Source organism: Rhyacophila brunnea, unplaced genomic scaffold (assembly GCF_057557595.1).
Source record: "Rhyacophila brunnea isolate RB1 unplaced genomic scaffold, BYU_Rbru_1.0 scaffold_23, whole genome shotgun sequence".
Lineage (NCBI taxonomy): Eukaryota > Metazoa > Arthropoda > Insecta > Trichoptera > Rhyacophilidae > Rhyacophila > Rhyacophila brunnea.
In genome coordinates, this window is record NW_028232893.1 from 7625366 (window position 1) to 7643923 (window position 18558).

Below are 18558 nucleotides of genomic sequence, written 5' to 3' on the forward strand. Positions count from 1 at the left end.
TATAATTGTTCAAAATTACGAACAACCACCTTGTATGAAAAAGTAAGGAGATGGTTAGTAATAATTACAAAGAATATTTTTACGTCAGGTAGGGCAAAATGAATTAATTTAAAATCTTAGTATTTCTGAATTATAGTGCAACAGATACAAACTATTTAATTATATATAAATAAGTTTCATAATAACCCAGCGCCTTGCACCTCACAGGGGGGCGGAGCCCCTCAGATAATGGTTACTTAAACCCTGACGGCTAAAATTATTAAACATGGAACATGCTTTGCCCACTGATTCTCTAAATGCTGGTTGTCCAAATTCGAAAGAAATTTTATTTGTCAAAGTTACCGAATCCAAAGGTTTCACACAATTTTACTTTTCTAAAAAAGTAGTTACAATAATAAAACTAAAGAAGTAATAATAACAGACGGACAATACGTCGCACAGAATGTAGGCAACTGAATGTAAGGCGGGGTGCGGGCCGCGGGTAGAATGCGCGTCTATAGTTATTCTACGTCTATTTTTCTTAACACTTTTGCGTCGGAGATCATGAGTAAAACAGGTTCCATGTTAAAATCTTCAATAACTAGGTCAGATAATGTTTGAAAGGTGTTTTATTATTAAACAAAATTCAATACATAACACAGTTTTAAAGTAGACGATTATTGTTAAGGCATAAGTCGAAATTATGGCTTGATGACAATTCCGGTACGCAACGTGATCCAATCCAAGAAGCTGGTGACTCGGCCAAATCCGGACGCATAGTTGGCGTCACATCCATAGCTACTGACAAAGCTGACGACTCCGATGAGTGTGTCCAAGCCATCGGATTCCCTCAGAATAAGGGGGCCACCGCTGTCTCCCTGAATAAGAAAAACAATTCAAATGATTAGATAATTTTAGATGATCAGGGATGCCGCATCCATATACGTAGGTATTTTTTGTCTCTCTGCACCAGCGATCCTTTGAATTTCTCTACTTTTATTACACATGAAAACCAAAGAAATTGAACTTTAGATATTATAAGGAGTCTTGCACCATTACGTATTATGCTCAAATTACATTGACAGATTGCGTCTGGCCCGATCGTCTGTCACGATTGCCAAAATCTATATATCTATGGTTTTCTGGGATCGTGAACGATCGTGAGCAAATTGAAACCAATCATATTTCCTTCTGCTGCGATTCATGAAGATACCAGCGAAGATTGCCGAGAACGAACGAAAATACCGCCCGCGTGCGAGATTAAGTTTGATAGATTAGTTTTGACATAAAATTGCGAAGGAAAACTGCTTAGTGTAGCCACCAATATAACGAAGCAATAGTTTTCGGGCAGCCTATATTTTTAATAATAGCAACACTATGTTTATTTTAAACGAATATAAAGCAATGATGCGACCGAATCGTTGCGTGTAATTGCTTATAGTGTAAAGACGTTGGTCACGACGGTCGGCGTCGATCGTTGGATCTGGTTGGATCTGCGCGTCTCAAACGTATAACCGCATATACCTACGTATAACCACAAAAAGACATTGTCTACGAACATTTTCACACACGGTTATACGTTTGTTTGAGTTGCGCGTGTCGCTCAATGCTCCGCCGAATGCGCCTACCCTGGACGGGGCCTTAGGAATTTTGAATGTAATTCGATTTTCGAATCGAGCGACAGTGCGTGTGGTTATATTGGTAACAACTTCAGTATTTTATTCTTATATTGGCAGCGTCAAAATCAAAATGGCGGCTCTGGTTTGAAATCTGTTTCTTCGTGTACGTTTACATAATCTATGCACATATTTCTCGGTGTTTTACGAGATTTACCATTGAAATATTGCCCAACGTATTGTTTTGATCTTCATCCACATTTTTTACCATGTCCGATCCTAAGAAGATCATTAATGGGTATCCACAGAGTGGGGATTGTATTAAAAGATTTATTTGTACGATAAATTGATGTTAGCCACTTGCTCAGTCTATTAGGTCAATACTCCAAACCATGGCACCCACATCTTGAAGCGGGGCCCCAGGCTAGAAACTTTGGCGGCCCCCCTACCTATCGCTAAGGTTAAAATTAGTGTGACGATCTACAGTTTTGTAATACAAATAGTGTAATTTAGGGTATTTCATAGCGATTTTTTGTATTTTAATGCACCCACTTGAATTGTGGAGTTATCGAATATCGACAAACAATAATCAATGTCAGTATACTCGTGAAGCAGGCGACATTTTTTACTATTAGTGAAATTTTGTGATGTGTGGTCGGTCCGCCACGCCGGGCCCCCAGGCTGGAGCCCTGTCAGCCCCCCCCCCCCCCCTTGTGGGGGCTATGCTCCAAACACACGTTGTAAAAAAATGTGTATTTGTCAGACCCAGGATTCGAATCTGGGACTCACGACATTATAAACCGACGCGTTAGCCGCTTATACCTACATACATTTACGAGGGAGTATACAGCTAAATTTTATATTCAAATATCTACTTTAATACGGCATTATGTGACAATGCGCAAAAATATAAATTTGAAGCTCTATTATAGAAGAAGGTTTTTTCAACATCTTTGGCATACACGTCATATTCCTAATGTTATAAGCGGTGTTATTAATAGTACTTAAAAATGTATTTACATATTACAGAACATTTGTTGTTTTTAGTACATCAAAAAGTCATTTTCGGCATATAGGTCAGATACGGGGTATTGACATTAGACCATCGACATTCTTCACGCGTGGATAACCTCCCGTCCTAGTATTTTTTATGATTTGGTCTGTCGTTTCCGTCTCCCTTTGATACCCTTATAAGGAACTTCAATAATTAACATAGGTAATTTATAAACTTAACGTCCATTCGTGTCCTGCGTGGCATAGTTAAATATTTTTAGACTAGCCATAAATAATTACGAAAGAGATTACTCACAAAGCATGTTCCCTGAGATAGACTCTGGATGCCTGATGTACAAATGGTGGATGATTTTATTAAGCCAGAGTTGTAGTCCTCTTTGCAGCGGTCGTTGGTGATGACCTTCATTTTGAGGAAGTTCAAAGTGGTTGACACTGGGCCTTCTAAAATTTTAAATGACATTTGTACTCACAATTTATTAAACAACTATAATACACATGGGTACCAATTTAAAAAGTTTGTTTTGAAGTTATCTGATAGAAGCGAGCTGCGAGCATACAATATGTCCGTTGATAGACTCGCATTCTCATCAGCTAGAGTCTGCCTTCTGTAAGCTGGCGTGCCAGTTTACCTCCGCTTCACCATCCATCTCGTTCCCTCCCATTGAAAACTTGAACAGCTGAACGGGATATCACAATGCCTTCGGTGTGACCTGTACCCCAGTTTATAGAATACAGACTGCGAGGCTATTCTAACATATTACTTAAAATCCAAAAGACCAGCATGTGATAAATATATCACATTTATCACTTTATGTATTCAGGCAGTCAATTATTACAAAATGTTAACCGTCTCATCTGTCAAAAAGTGTTATCTTTTAACACCCCCTCTCTTAGCTGTGTTAACTTTAAGAGCGATTTTACATATTGAAAATTGAGACGCAAGATCCGACTGTTTTGAAAAATAATTACGTCACGACTGCCGCCTTAATTTATAGTTCCCTGCGAGCTGTCAAATATCGAGTGGCTTATAGCAGCTAGTAGTAACCTAATATTTGTTTTCACTACATGTTGCAATCGTAATGACATGGCTAATAAAATTGTATGTTATGTTAATATGTTTGACGTTTCAATAAAACAATTGGGTTCGGACGTACCCGCCAGCACGAACATACCCGAATTTTACTGACATGTCTACCAATCTGAATTTTCGCCGTATTTTCGGCGGTTTTCTACAATAATTGGTAAATTCGTAACCAATTATTGTAGATAACTATTAAATAGCCGTCGATAACCCTCTTGTGTATCGAATGCCTTTCGTGTTAATTTGGACCAATGAAAATAACGGAAACGTGCTAAAGTGCTAACTAAAGAATAACTGCGCTGGTGTGGGCAATCCTATCACCAATCGTAACTAGAGTTTAGGATTTCTCGAATTTTTTCGGTTCTCGAGATTCTATAATTTCACAATATTTAATTCTCGAGGATTCTAGATTAGTTTTCGACTTGATATTTTTAAGTATATATTATATTTTGAATGTTTCTAATTATTAGAGTATAGTATATAATATGTACTTAGTATTTTAATAAATAGTGGCAATTATTTAATATCCACAGCAAGTAAAAACGCTACTTGGTGTAAGTAAGTACCTAATAAAATACTGAATGGCATCTATAAATATCATATAAGACAAATATCAAATCGCAGGATGTAGCAGCCTAAGTGAATATTTCAAAGACAGTTCGGGCATGAGGATATTTTCTTAAAGGGGTGCGCCATGCGGGGTGTTGGGAATGTAAAATACGTGGGTGTTAGGATTGAGGGGGCAGCAAAAGTTCGAAAAATATATATTTTTAAATGATTTAATTAAAAATTTATTTTGTAGTAGGTACAAACTTACATACGTTTCATTCTGCTTCAAAGAGTTACAGCGAGGTATACTAATATTACCAATCGCGTGATACGCTCGATTAAGACCGAGTGTGGTGCGGGGCGAATTGATTTGGTGGGTAAGTGTGAGTGCAGTCAAAAGAATTGCGATGCAGAGTAAAAAACTACCCATTAAAGTATTTGGTAGATGTCGTGGTGTAGCTAACACATTTATTTTAAATAAAGTAACCAATGATTACCATTTTTCGTGAAACCCCAACCGCTGACTGTGGCTTGCTGTCCAGCAAAAGTGTTAGAGACTTGCGATCTCTTCGGAAGACGAATGACTTTGATGCTATCTGAAAATTAAAACATAATAAAATAACAAAAAAATTACAATATCTATGAAGAATGTCATCGCCCACACATCCTGAGGATTCCTGAAGTGGGCCCACAGGCCACGATGTTGTCGGCACCCCTACATGGGCCTTATGTTGTAACTTGCGAGTTGAAGTCGCCCGGTCGACATGACATCATATGACATCATTGTGACGTACTACCGGAATGAGTCAATAGCATTCGAGAAATTAATGCTACTCTAATACTGGCGTTATTCATACATTATTCACACATATTCTACATTACACAAATTGGTGTTTCAGCATAATAATATCTATGGTGAGCCGTGTGCTTGGGCGGCTCGCCTCGATGCGTGTATTGAGATTACGTCACAATTACGTCGGGTGACATCGTGTCACAAGCTATAACATAGGGCACCATATCGCTAATGTTAAAGACAGTGTGATGCTCTCCAGCAGCGTTTCTCGATTGGTAGTCTGCAGGTAAAACTAAAGGTATTCTGTCTATTTTTGTAGTTTTACTACACTTGAAGAATTGAGTTTTCGGCATCATAATAATATGTGGTTAGGTACATGTAAATTGTAAGTAAAACATTTCACCGTGGCACAGTTCAGCGCGAGCTTTCTTATCGGAAAAAGATGACCGTATATCAGACGGTTTCCAATCTTATTAGATTCAATATTAACCTTAATTCAATTTTCACAGCTGATTTTTGGCAATATCCATGAATTCAAGAATGAAAACCCAACCTAACCTGACAAATAATCCAGTATATCGGCTATTTTCAAAATATGTTTGCTGCTGGCTTCCTGTAAAGTGTAAACCGACAAGAACCTTGTTTTATCTAGACATGAATTTTATGTCTGTTCTATACGACTCAAAGAGATTGGACGGTCTTTAAGAGCGTACTTCAGTGAAACGGCAAATAATTTTCAACAGTAGGTGCGACGAAATTTCTCACTAGTAGCCAATCGGAGAACGACAGTCGATGTGTCCGCACGTCGATTTGTTTTGTCATGGCGTCGGTGAAAATATTCTTAAATCGTGTAAAGATGACTAAAAAACTTTACGTATGTACTTAAAAAAGAAAACATGTCAATGAATATACTATTATTATTAGTAATATAACAATAAACATAACATTAAATGGACGCATGTTGGATTTTTTTGACATATTATATTTCGTTCGGCACGTGTCATTTTTACAATCCGCGCATCGCCTAGCCACGATCTTTTTGGACCATGTCTCAACTGAAGTATAGCCTTAATATAAGGCCATATATTTCCGACACAACATTTCACAGTGAAGTGTGATCCAGCGAACTGCATACGTACAAGTTTCCAGATACGATAATATGAACCACCCAAAAGCCAAATAACATACGACCCCTCGCCATATTGGATAAATAGCCATTATTGTTATAATCAGGAAAACACACTGAAAAAAATTATGAAATAAAATTCTACAGGTGAATTATCATTTAAGTACCTATTAGGCTGCTGAAAACGTTGGCAACTAAGAGGCCATCCATGGACTGAAACCGTATGCGGTTTAGATCCGTGTGCCATACTAAACTTATGATTTGTGTTCATGAAAATATATTTTCACTAAATTTGTAAGTGTAAGTGTATGGTATAAACGGATACGATCAGATGCTTATAATATACTTTGTGAAAATATATTTCCATGAACAGAAAAGATAATCTTAGTATGGCACACGGATCGAAACCGCATACGGTTTCAGTGCATGGATGGCGTATAAAGCATTTAGAAAGAAGAAATTTTTGCTTACTTGACAAGGGCATATCGCCTCCTAGGTCCACTAAACCAATGTCATTGTTGAAGTTGAGTGGGTTATAGAATTCGTGGTAGTAGAATGTTTTGGTGTCGACCAACACCTGAGGAGTGTTGGTGTTGATGTGGCCGAGCCGCACGAATATCTGCTTCATCCTGTTTGAACAAAAATTCGAATATTATAATAAATAATAGAATTTAAGATATACGCATATTACACCGAATGTGCGAAATTAACTATTACATGAAATGGGCAAAATTTTGGCTAATTCATGTAATAGTCAAGCCTGTTGCCTTATTCATGAATAAGGTAAATTTTCTGCTGAGTACATGAATTCGCCAGGGTATGGAATTCTTGAACTGTCAACATGACAGAAGAAAAAGTAAATTTAATACGGATGGTTTTATTAGTTATAATTGGACATAATATAATATTATTATTATTAGGTTAGGTTAGGTTAGGTTAGGTTTTGTAATTCTGAATTAAATTATTCAACTGAATGTCCATTTTGAGGTTAGCTATCAAGTGTCAACAAACTATCACAAACATTTAATCGACCATTGCACGTTTGATACCCAAGCACGAATCAAATCGCGAAAATACTTTTCAATAAAATTCTTCCGTTATCATATTATAGTTCTAGATTTTTTTTTCGCATAGTAAATGGATATGAACATTATTGTAGTTATTGTTTGGTATATTTTTATATTATAATCAATGACATTTGACACATTTGTTTAGTTTGATTAGTTGCAAAAAACACCACCGGAGCGCGATCATCTATTTTGACCATAGATAATATATGTACATTTTGACCAATGCATGAGCATTTGATACATTTAGTTTAGTTGCAAAAAATACCACCGTAGCGCTACTATCTAATTTGTCCAATACATGAACTAGGCAGAAAAATTACTGCCGAATTCACGCACTCTTCAGATATTTTGTCTAATTCATGAATAAGGCAACGGGCTTGCATTTTTCATGATTTAGGCAAAATTTTGCCCATTTCATCTAATATTCAATTTCGCACATTCCTCGTAACATATATAATTTATATTAGAGTAATTTTTGCGACATGAATACGAGTCATGACATTTTACCACGTTTTTATTAGCTCATATTTTTGTTTGTCCGGTACAGATTTTCTCTTGTGTGTACGGTACAAATTTTTTTCGTTTGTCCAAGATTTGATTTTTAACTAACTTCCCGACTAGCTAGACATTTGTAACTTATAATATATCAGGTTACGACGACAATGCATTCTTTTAATACTTTTAGCCATCTTTAATCAGAATTGAATTCATTTTCAGTTAATTATGTTTTGTATGGAAAGTTATTTCGGAAAAAAATCGTAAAAAGTAAAACACTATTATTGGTTGCTAAGGGGGTCCTAGCATACTAAATTATTAATATATACGTGCGTTACTATGGAAATCAATACGAAATGTCAAAATGACATTTCTGTATTATATATTTATTTTATTCAGTATTTCTATCAAGTACAATAAAAAGTTTTTATTAATACATAGAATTGTCAAGTTTATATAACTCAACAGAAAATTTAAAAACGTGGTATATAAAAAGTCCTTTTTATCTTGTAATTATTTATAATAAGACTAGCTGAATGTATTCAGTATTACTGGTTCCAAGCAAACCCTTCAGATTTGTCCATACTACCTGTGTAATCCTTATTTTATTTTTTTGACCATATCCTATCGTAATAAGATCATAATGGGCCTCCACAGAGTGGAAGTTTGTATTGACAGAATATTGTTTTTACAAGAAATGGACATTGGCCACTTGCTCAACCTAATAGGATCATACTCTGATTCAAACACAAATTGAAAAACAATATGTGTATTTGCCAGACCCAGGATTCGAGCCTGGACCCACGACACTATAAGCCGACGCTTAAGCCGCTCGGCCATCGTGGGCGTTTTTTTACATTTTTTAAAATTCTTAAATTCGTAATAAATTTGTTAAAACGTCTAATACGAGAACTATTCGTATATTATATAATATATATTCTTTTTTAACACTACGACAGGCCATACGGTCCAATGACAGTGGTATCGTTAGTAATATATGAGAAACAATGTCAAACACCCAGACTTTCAGAAAATCATATAGGTAAGGTACCTACCTACTTAAATATCGTCTCTGTTCTGGCAGAACACACTAACTGGAGAATACTAGTTTTGAGTAATTTGACTTTGAAGTTGTTAAAATGTTTGAAATGGTCTATCATGTGAGTTTATTAAGTAATCGTAGAAAGGATGACTTTAAAATAAAGACTGTTTATTTATTAAGAAGGTTTCCAGACGGTAAAGTTTAAAATAAGGAACATTTTGGTATAACTAACTCAATATGTCATTTTTTCGAATTAGTGTCTTCTGCCAAAATAGTGACGATATATTGGGAACTCACCGCGAATCGAACTCGGGGCCATTGGATGAGTTTTAATCACTGAACTGGCGTTTAAGTGGTAAAACTTCATTATAATGGTTTTGAAACAAAGTTATTTTTGACAATACTACTTTAAGCGAGTCGTTTATGTTGACATCTGTTTCAGGCTATAAACCCATCTTCAATAACTATAATTAAGTTACAGTTCACTATTTCTAATATTGCTTTATAGACCGAAAAACCTGTCAATGTAAATGACCCGTAGAATTAACAAAAATATGTTTGTTTCAAAACCGTTCATTTTCCAAATCACCGCACTTCAAGTTATAATTATTGTTGTCCTTTATCTCTACAAATTTATAATTATATATTTATATTGTGCATTATTCATACTTTTTCTATTGCATATAAATTAAAAATATTTTATAAATTCATGGAAAAGAGGAATTTAAAAATGATAGTATGTACTTTCGAACGTCAAAAGCGACATTGCCACGGTATATAATATTGTTTTGCTAAACTATCAATAATGCACAGAGTTTATAATTAGTTAGTCACATCTTTGCATTTGGCCGTTTTTGATAATAGTAACACAAATGTAATAAAGTAACACAGAAAAGATGTGCACAGCCATGCCATATTAGTTAGAATATTTACGCAATAACACAGTGGGCTGCCGTGAGCACCCATCTCGGGCTGATAAGAGATCCTCCGCATCTTGACCTCGATCCAGTGCTCGTCACCATCTCCAAGTTCACCTGATGGGGGAACTGGTTCTGGGCAGCTGGAGAGCCCAGAATGATGCGTTCACCTTAAATAAAACAACATATTACCACATTAAAAAATCAAATGTATTTCAAACATTTAAACATTTGAAAGAGATGTTTCCGTATAAAAATAATTACAAGATAAAAAGAACTTTTTATATACTGCGTTTTTAAATTTTCAGTTGAATCATATCATCATCACCCGGGGTCAATCCACTGTTGGGTGAAGGCCTCCCCAAGCTTTCTCCAACTCTCTCGGTCCTGTGTCGTTCGCTGCCACGTATTTCCGCCGAACTTTACCAGTTCGTCAATCCAGCGGCTTTTAGGGCGACCCTGTGGCCGTTTCGTACCCCTTGGGTACCATTGGATGACGGCATTTGTCCAGCGGCCGTCCTTTCGGCGAGCAATGTGCCCCGCCCATCTCCATTTCAGCTGTTTGGCAACGTCTATTACATCGCGTACTCTTGTCTGCTTCCTAACCCATTCGTTTCTCTTACGGTCCTTTCGCGTAATGCCCAACATGCACCTCTCCATGCCTCGCTGTGTGACTCTTAGCCTTTGGACATCTCTCGTGTTGAGGGTCCACGTCTCGCAGCCATATGTGATCACGGGTAGCACACATTGGTTGAACACCCTACGCTTAAGACATAATGGTAGGTCACTCTTGAAGATACTATTCAGACGTCCGAAAGCACTCCATCCCAGCTTTGTTCTTCGAGCAATTTCATCGTGCATGCTTCCGTCTATGGATACCTGCTGTCCGAGATAGACGTAGCTGCTGACTTGCTCGAGTTGGGTGCCAGAAATACAGATAATCGCAGGGTCCGAAAAACAGTTCCTCATCACTTTTGTCTTTGAGACATTTATCTTTAGACCGACCGTTTGACTGACATCCGCGAGTTCTTGCATTCTACCTTGGTGGTCTTTCGGGTCTTGTGAGAGTATAACAATATCATCTGCAAAGCGCAGGTGACTGAGGTGCTCTCCATTAATTGGAACACCTTTTTCCTCCCAATCAAGTTTCCTAAATAAGTCCTCAAGAGTAGCGGTGAATAGTTTAGGTGAAATGGTATCACCTTGCCGGACACCTTTGTTAATGGGGAATTTATACGACCGTTTGTGGAGTTTCACGCATGCTGTGGCATCACTGTATACACTGTTCAATATGTTTATGTAGCGTCTGGAAATTCCTTGGTTGCTAAGGGCGTCTGTAATTGAGAATTTTTTGATGGAATCAAACGCCTTTTCATAGTCTATAAAACCAAGATATAATGGCAGTTTGTATTCCTGGTAGCGCTCTATGATTTCCCTGACGACCTGTATATGATCCATAGTACTGTAGCCTCTTCTGAATCCGGCTTGCTCTCTTGGTTGGTTCTCGTCTAGAACTGTTTCGAGACGGTTTGAGAGTATTTTCGTGAAAACCTTATACAGAATTGGCAGTAGACTAATTGGTTGATAGTTTTTCAGATCTTCAGTGTCTCCTTTCTTATGGAGAATAATAATGGAGGCATTTTTCCATGACTTTGGGATGTTCTCTTCGTGCAGACAAGACGTGAATAGACGTGCGAGCACTTCGCTCACCGTCCTCCCGGCCCGTTTGAGAACATCGATAGTCAGCCCATCTTCTCCCGGGGCTTTCCCACTCTTCATGCACATTATAGCATATTCCACCTCTGTGGTAGTAACCTCGGGAAGAGGATCTCCATATTCTCCGTTCACCGGAAGATCTGAATTGATGTCAGTGTCATCTTTGTATAGAGCGCTGTAAAACTCTACAACAGTGTCCAGTAGATCAGTGCTCCGCAACCGGTGTGCCGCGGCACACTAGTGCGCCGCGAGACTATGCTAGGTGTGCCGCGGCGCATTGTGTCAAAAAATGCAAATATTTTTGTATATTATACAATACTTACTTCATGGCCAAATTTGCATGCATGGCTGGTAATATATTTCAGCACTTGAATAAAATTAATAAAAAAAATGCAAGGTCAGAATGAAAATATATTGATATGCTTCGCTACCATAGGAGTATTAAATAAATTCACGACTATTGAAAACAAGCAATGAATTTTGGGTCCGGCCCAAAAACTTATAACTTTGCTGCAAAAGAAATTTCATCATTACTTTCATACAATCAATACGACTGGATTCGAAACCCTTTTGCAACTAATGCCGGAAATTCTATAGAAGCACTATACTTATATTCGTAAGGAATTTTGTTGAATTGAGGAACGACGTGACGCTAAAAATGAATTTCGCCGATGTTCCATTGGGTATTTTCTGGATTTCGGTTAATAAAGAATATCTTCGGATTTCCGACAAGGCTATCGCAGTTCAGCCCCATTTTATACGACATATACCTATGTGAGCAACTTTTTTCAACTCAAGCTATAATTAAAAATGATAAGAACTTCGGGTTTCTCTTTCGTCAGAGCTCTAGTCTGGGGGGCCAGGCTCAAGGGGGGCGTGGCAGATCAACCAGATAAGTGAGATAAACACAAAATAAAATTTTCCCTAATGGCTATATTACTACGCTGCTACTAATATTTTTAAATATGCGATTGGGGAGTGTTTGTATTAATAAATACAAAAAATAGCTAAACATACAATGAATACCATTAATTTTACCTCGAACACGATTTGAAAAACACTATCTACTTTAGAATGTCACAGTCTTTAACCTTAGCGATAGGTAGGGGGCCCGCTTTAGCATGTGGGGTCCATATTTTGTTGTATAAATTGTTTTAGCTGTGGTGTGCCGCGGAATTCTGGGAATACCTTTGGTGTGCAATGGGTGAGAAAAAGTTGCGGAGCACTGCAGTAGATGATCCCAGTTACGTACGATACTTCCATCTTGCGCTTTTAGTGTCATGATCATATAAACTTGACAATTCTATGTATCAATAATTTAGGACAAATAAAGCAATTGTCGACAAATCATTTTTTTGCTATTTTGCAACAAACAAACAAACAAATATATAATACTGAAATGTCATTTTGATTTTCATAGTAACGCACGTATATATTAATAATTTAGTTGCTAGGAGCACTTCCTTAGCAACCAATAATAGTGGATTGGATTACGGATTTCTTCCGAAATAACTTTTCATACAAAACAGAATTAACTGAAAATGAATTCAATTCTACTTAAAGATGGCTAAAAGTATTAAAAGAATGCATTGGCATCGTGTTTTGATAAATTCTAAAAGTTTCAAATGTTTAGCTAGTCGGAAAGTTGGTTAAAAATTGATTGCAAGATTTGTACTGGATAAACAACCACCGGACAAACAAGAATACGAGCTAAGAAAAACGTGGTAATAAAATGGCGGTTTACTACTCTAGTATAACAAATGAAAGTTATCGGTAAGTATATGTTTTTTACACCCAAGATATCGTCATGGATGTTGTAAAATATAAAGACCTATTATTATTAATTCCTGTGAAAATCATCTACTATAGATATACGCCCACGATGGCCGAGCGGCTTGCGTCGGCCTATAACGTCATGGGTCCCAGGTTCGAATCCTGCGTCTGGCAAATACAATAGGTATATTGTTTTTCAATTTGTGTTTGAGTTTCAGTGGCGAGGGGTGGAGGTAGGCTGATAAGATTTTACATAAATAGTGCACAGTAAAATTTGTCAGTACCTAATACTTACGTTTTCATTGAACTATGAATACAATTTGCAGATGGTGATGGTTAGTTTTTAAAATTTAATTAAACCCTGCCTAAACCAACCCATAATAGTTTTGGTATACTTTGGGCGATATGACAAAATTGTGCACACTTTTTCATTCATACTTATTTGTTTTCGTTGGATTAAGAATACATATTATTACAGATGGTGTTGATTAGTTTTTTTTAATTCATTAATCCCTACCTAAACCAAGCAGCAATCGATAAAAAATATTCTTCTTTCTATAATACCTATATCTAAAATTATCTATGGTTTAATTTTAATGGCATAATTTTAGATATTTTATAGATAAACTAATATTTTTTTAGTATTATCTATCTCGTACTATGGTTCGGATTGGGCAAAGTTTAATAATTGTATTTTAAAAACTAACAAACACTATCTACAGATGGAAGTCTTAATTCAATGAAAACAAATACGTTTGACTGACAAATTTTAGTGTGCAGTATTTATGTCAGATCTTAACAGCCTACCTCCACCCTTCGCAAAGCAAGTGGCTAACATCCATTTATCGTAAAAACAAAATTCTTCTAATACAAACCTCTACTCTGTGGGGGCCCATATGAGTTTATTAGGATCGGACATGGTCATTGTTGTTTTGTTGTGTTGTAGATATTAAGTAGATAGGACATGTTTAACAGAATATTACAGAAATTTTAACAAGCAAACTTCATTCAAAAAATGGTAAAGCAGAAATCTAGTTTATTTTGTGTATTCGAAAAACCCGACCGGACAATATAGAACATAATCCGGGGGGGAAATAACACAAAACGAAATAACCTTAGATTGATAATATTATATTAGAATGTGCCCAAAATCACGCATTATTTTCTATCGCGTCATATCATTTTAATGTGTATAAAGCAAGGCCTGAACAAAAACGAACCATAAATGCGAGTTAGTAAGCATTCGGCATGCTTATATCTCCGCAGTATGCGTTAGAGCAGCGATTTCCAAACTGGGAGGCGCGGAGTGTTGCAAAGGGAGGCGCGAAAAGTTTAACATAATTAATGTAGCCACAGGTTTGCAGTTTGGAAATGCATACTTAGTTTATAAAACGGACGCTAGTTATAAACTACATAAAAACAGTATATAAAAGGTTTGCAAACCTGTGTGAAAATATGGAGACTAATTTTATAATACCTCACTTCTATAGGAACTATTGTGAAGCGCGCTGGTTATCTCGTGAAAAAAATGAAATACAGGGGTCAAATCATAATGTTGAAATTTGGGGCAAATTTGTTTAGGAACGATAATTTTGTTGGTAAACTTATCTATTTGGTTGAAATTTAAAAAAATGAGAGAATAAATCAATGCAAGGACCAATAATTCATTTACTGATTTAAAAAGACAAATTGAAGGCATTCATAAAAAAATGGAGCTTTGGAAATCAAAATTACAAAATATATTGAGTTCGCCATGTTGCCACTTTTAAATGATTTCCGCGCCAGATTTGAAGCAAAAAAAACTATTTGGAGTACTTGGTAAGTTTGCTAATGCACTTTTCACATTATTTTCATTAATAATAAAAAAGGCGCAGCTCTATTTCAAAGCTATTAAATATTTTAAATATGTGGTTGTGCGTTGCAATTTGATGTGATACATGATTATTATATTTAAATGATAACTCCCGTGTATACTTTAGGAAACATTACTTTAGAGCACCACACTGCCCTAAACATCAGCCATGGGTAGGTGGGCCCGCCAAAGATCCTGGCCTGGGGGGGCCCGCTTCAGGATGTGGGGCCCATAATAGAACTCATTTGTCAATTAACGATTTTGGATTGACTACTATTGAAATTGATTGCGCTAATAAACAAGCACATTCATCGCATGAAAAACAAATTAATTTTAAAATGAATATAATATAAGTAGTAAAACCTTGTCTATTTTTATTATTTTTTTTTTCATTTTTGTATTAGTACATTTTCGTCTTTTAAAAAGGTGTCTGTATTATTTAATGAAATAATGGGGGGTGCCAAGATTAGATTTTTTTTAAAGGGAGGCGTAGTAACATAAAGTTTGGAAACCACTGCGTTAGAGTAAGATATAATTTCTACGGTTGAATTAAAGATTTTTCCTAATCGTCGCTGGTAAAAATGGATATGACTGATTACATTCATTTAAAAACTGCGAGCACGTGTTGCTGAAATTTACTGTTTTTTGTGTTAAATACTAACGTTTCATATTTAAGTTGATAATGATAAAATCGAGGTGCATTATACGCAAGAAACACGGCTTCATTTTGCCGAAAAATAGACGCTCTCTATATATCTTTACTCTGAGATAAAAACACTATCTAATGTGTGATCGTAGGCTAAACAATCTCAACTGCAAAAAATGGAGTTTTTTTATATTTGGAGGTAAGCAGATAATAATAAAATAAATGCAAGACATTATTGAAATGAAATATTAATCAAGAAAATACCTCGGTTCACGAATTCCAAAAATGTGGCTCCTCCATTTCCCGCCAGGACCTGAAAAATATTACATTTTTTTAAATATAAATAATATAAAAAGTTGTTTACGTCCTTTGAAACCACAAACACAATTTCCGTTTTACGGTGATCAAATATGAAGGCTTATTGAAGATTTAAGAAATCAAAATTATCAATTACCACTTAATCTTGAGATGTTTATAGCTCAGCCAAACATCAAAGCCAAGTGAAGGAGCTTACTGGCGCAGCTTTCACTTTACCCCGAGAGAAGATGATGATAAAGAGAGGTGGAAAGTCTTGGTCGCTCAAAAGATATCAGCATTTAACGGTACTAATGAGTAATGACCGTCAGCCATGATTAAGAAATCCAAATTATCAATTACCACTTAATCTTGAGATGTTTATAGTTCGGCCAAATATCAAATCCAAGTGAAGGAGCTTACTGGGGGCAACCTTCACTCTACCCTGAGAGACGCAGACGATAAAGAGGGGTGGAAAGTCTTGGTCGCTCAAAAGATAACAGAATTTCAAGGTAATAATGACCGTTAGCCATGATGAGGGAACGACCAAGAAGGTAACATAATTCGTATATCTACAGTTCTACTTTTACTTTATTTACACTCTTAAATGTTGATATAATGATGATTGATATAAATATTTTCATTTTTCTTCTCCCATTGTAACTTCTCGAATCGTCGCAATTTCTTTAGAAAATGCTTCTTCTCGTAGCTTTGCTTTCGATACATCTGCGGGTCTATTCTATACACAAGCCTGTTTTCGGTCCGCTACGGCAGCTAAATAGGGTATGAAATGAAAGTATCGAATTATTAACACTTAGGTATTGTAACAATTACAATAAGTTAGCCTTCTGAACTGTCAAAACTGTCTAAAACTTATCAGCCAAGAGAAATGCTATTAAAACATAGTATTTATTGTAACAATTATTATAACTACATTATTGTAATTGTTGCAATCATCATCATCAGCCTGAATCTATCCACTGCTGGATGAAGGCCTCTTCAAGCTGCTTCCACTTCTCTCGGTCCTGTGCATTGCGTTGCCACGTACTTCCGCAGAACTTTATCATTTCATCGATCCAGCGGCCTCTAGGTCTACCTTGCGGACGTTTTGTACTTCTTGGATACCACTGGATGACTAGATTTGTCCAACGATTGTCTCTTTTTCGAGCTATGTGTCCAGCCCATCTCCATTTAAGGTTTTTGGTGGTAATTCGATACTTTACAACCCTATTTAGCTGCCGTAGCGGACCGATAGCAGCCTTGTGTATAGAATAGACCTGCCGGACGGAAACTGTGCCTATTATATAAGAACATTTCGGCAAAAAAACACACTTGTGATTGTATGAAAATCTGGCTTACCTGTGAAAAGGTCAAAAACACCAATACTCCCAAACTATGAAACCTCGACATTTTGCAATCAATGACTGATGGAATCGATTAATATGTGCTATTATTTATATATTTCAAGTTTAAGATAACAGAGAAGGCATCGGGAATATTATTGCCATTACTCGAATTATTAATTCAATTCATTTACTTTTAACATATTGTGGACATTGCAAATTATAGGTTTAAGACGTTCACAACATGACATTTAGAATCAAAGAAATATAAAACAGTTTTACATAAAAAAAAAGAGATAGATCAGTATACTGTCATTCTAAGGAAGAAGGTAGTAACTGACTCTCACACACTTTCGAGATAAATTATATAATGTGGTTTGTTCCAACTTTAGTACCTACTGTGAATTAATAAAAAACGGTGATAATTTTTATTAGTAGGATGTTAAAATACAAATAAAGTAATAATAAAGAAGCAGTAACTGCAATAAATAGGTGCAATTACTGGCTTTTTGCTAAGAAATTTGTATTATTTTAGCAGATGTCCATTTTTTCACTAAGGGTTTTAACGGTATTTTAGTGATAATTCTGATTTTAAAGTGAACAGAATATATAGCTTTCAAAATTACCTAACGGATGGCATTCATAACTCAATTTCACAAATTTTGCGAGTTACTGCCTTCTTCTTTGGAAGGGCAGTATAGAGATAGATAGTATGTTATTAAACAGTAGAAATATGTACATACAAAAAATATAAATTAGATAGTGATGAGTATATGGGTTTACGTAGGGTGTTGATTTATACTTTTCACTTATTAAAAACACTGATTCAGGGACATTACGTATAATTCGCTTGAAAAGTAACAATTTTTTACTAATAACGTTTGTAAACGCACGCTTTAGCGCGAAAAAGGTAGCAAATTGTATTTTAAAGGCGATGTTCAAGGCTCAAGGGTAGGTTACCGACTGCCCGTACCATACCTACTGTCGATCCTTCGTCCGCCCAGAAACAGATAACGGTAACTTTCTTTTTGTTTGTTTCGCTGTGCATCCTGGTCTAGCCTTGACTCATTTACAGTTACAATAATATTATCATTATATTCCCAACTCTTTCGATTAGATGATTTTTGATGGGGGATTTAGGCATTATGATATTTGGTATCAATAGGTACAAGAAAGTACACCGGATGAGTTAAGCAGACCCTATTTTAAGAATTTATAAAACAACGTCCACCTATACTCATCCTCACGTAGG

At 36.1% G+C, this 18558-nt stretch overlaps 1 protein-coding gene across 1 annotated transcript; it reads right to left on the bottom strand.

Moving 5' to 3' along the window:
• Positions 1 to 659: 659 nt before the first annotated feature.
• On the bottom strand, positions 660 to 17373 carry LOC147069414 (epithelial serine protease-like). The gene is made up of 7 exons (XM_085950751.1): positions 17323 to 17373; positions 15934 to 15982; positions 9699 to 9852; positions 6630 to 6787; positions 4737 to 4835; positions 2905 to 3050; positions 660 to 857 (listed from the first exon to the last, which is right to left on the bottom strand). Exons 1-7 carry the CDS (start codon positions 17371 to 17373, stop codon positions 681 to 683), a joined length of 834 nt encoding a protein of 277 aa, XP_085806877.1. The 3' UTR covers positions 660 to 680.
• Positions 17374 to 18558: the final 1185 nt, after the last annotated feature.

Bases quoted from the DNA above. Each gene is read 5' to 3' on its own strand.
- LOC147069414 (XM_085950751.1), bottom strand. From the start codon at position 17,373: ATGTCGAGGTTTCATAGTTTGGGAGTATTGGTGTTTTTGACCTTTTCA. The intron at 9,853-15,933 runs GTATTTTCTTGA...GTTTTATTTAAG, and splicing joins TTTGGAATTCGTGAACCGAG to GTGAACGCATCATTCTGGGC. The intron at 4,836-6,629 runs GTAAGCAAAAAT...TTTAATTTTCAG, and splicing joins AGGCGATATGCCCTTGTCAA to ATAGCATCAAAGTCATTCGT.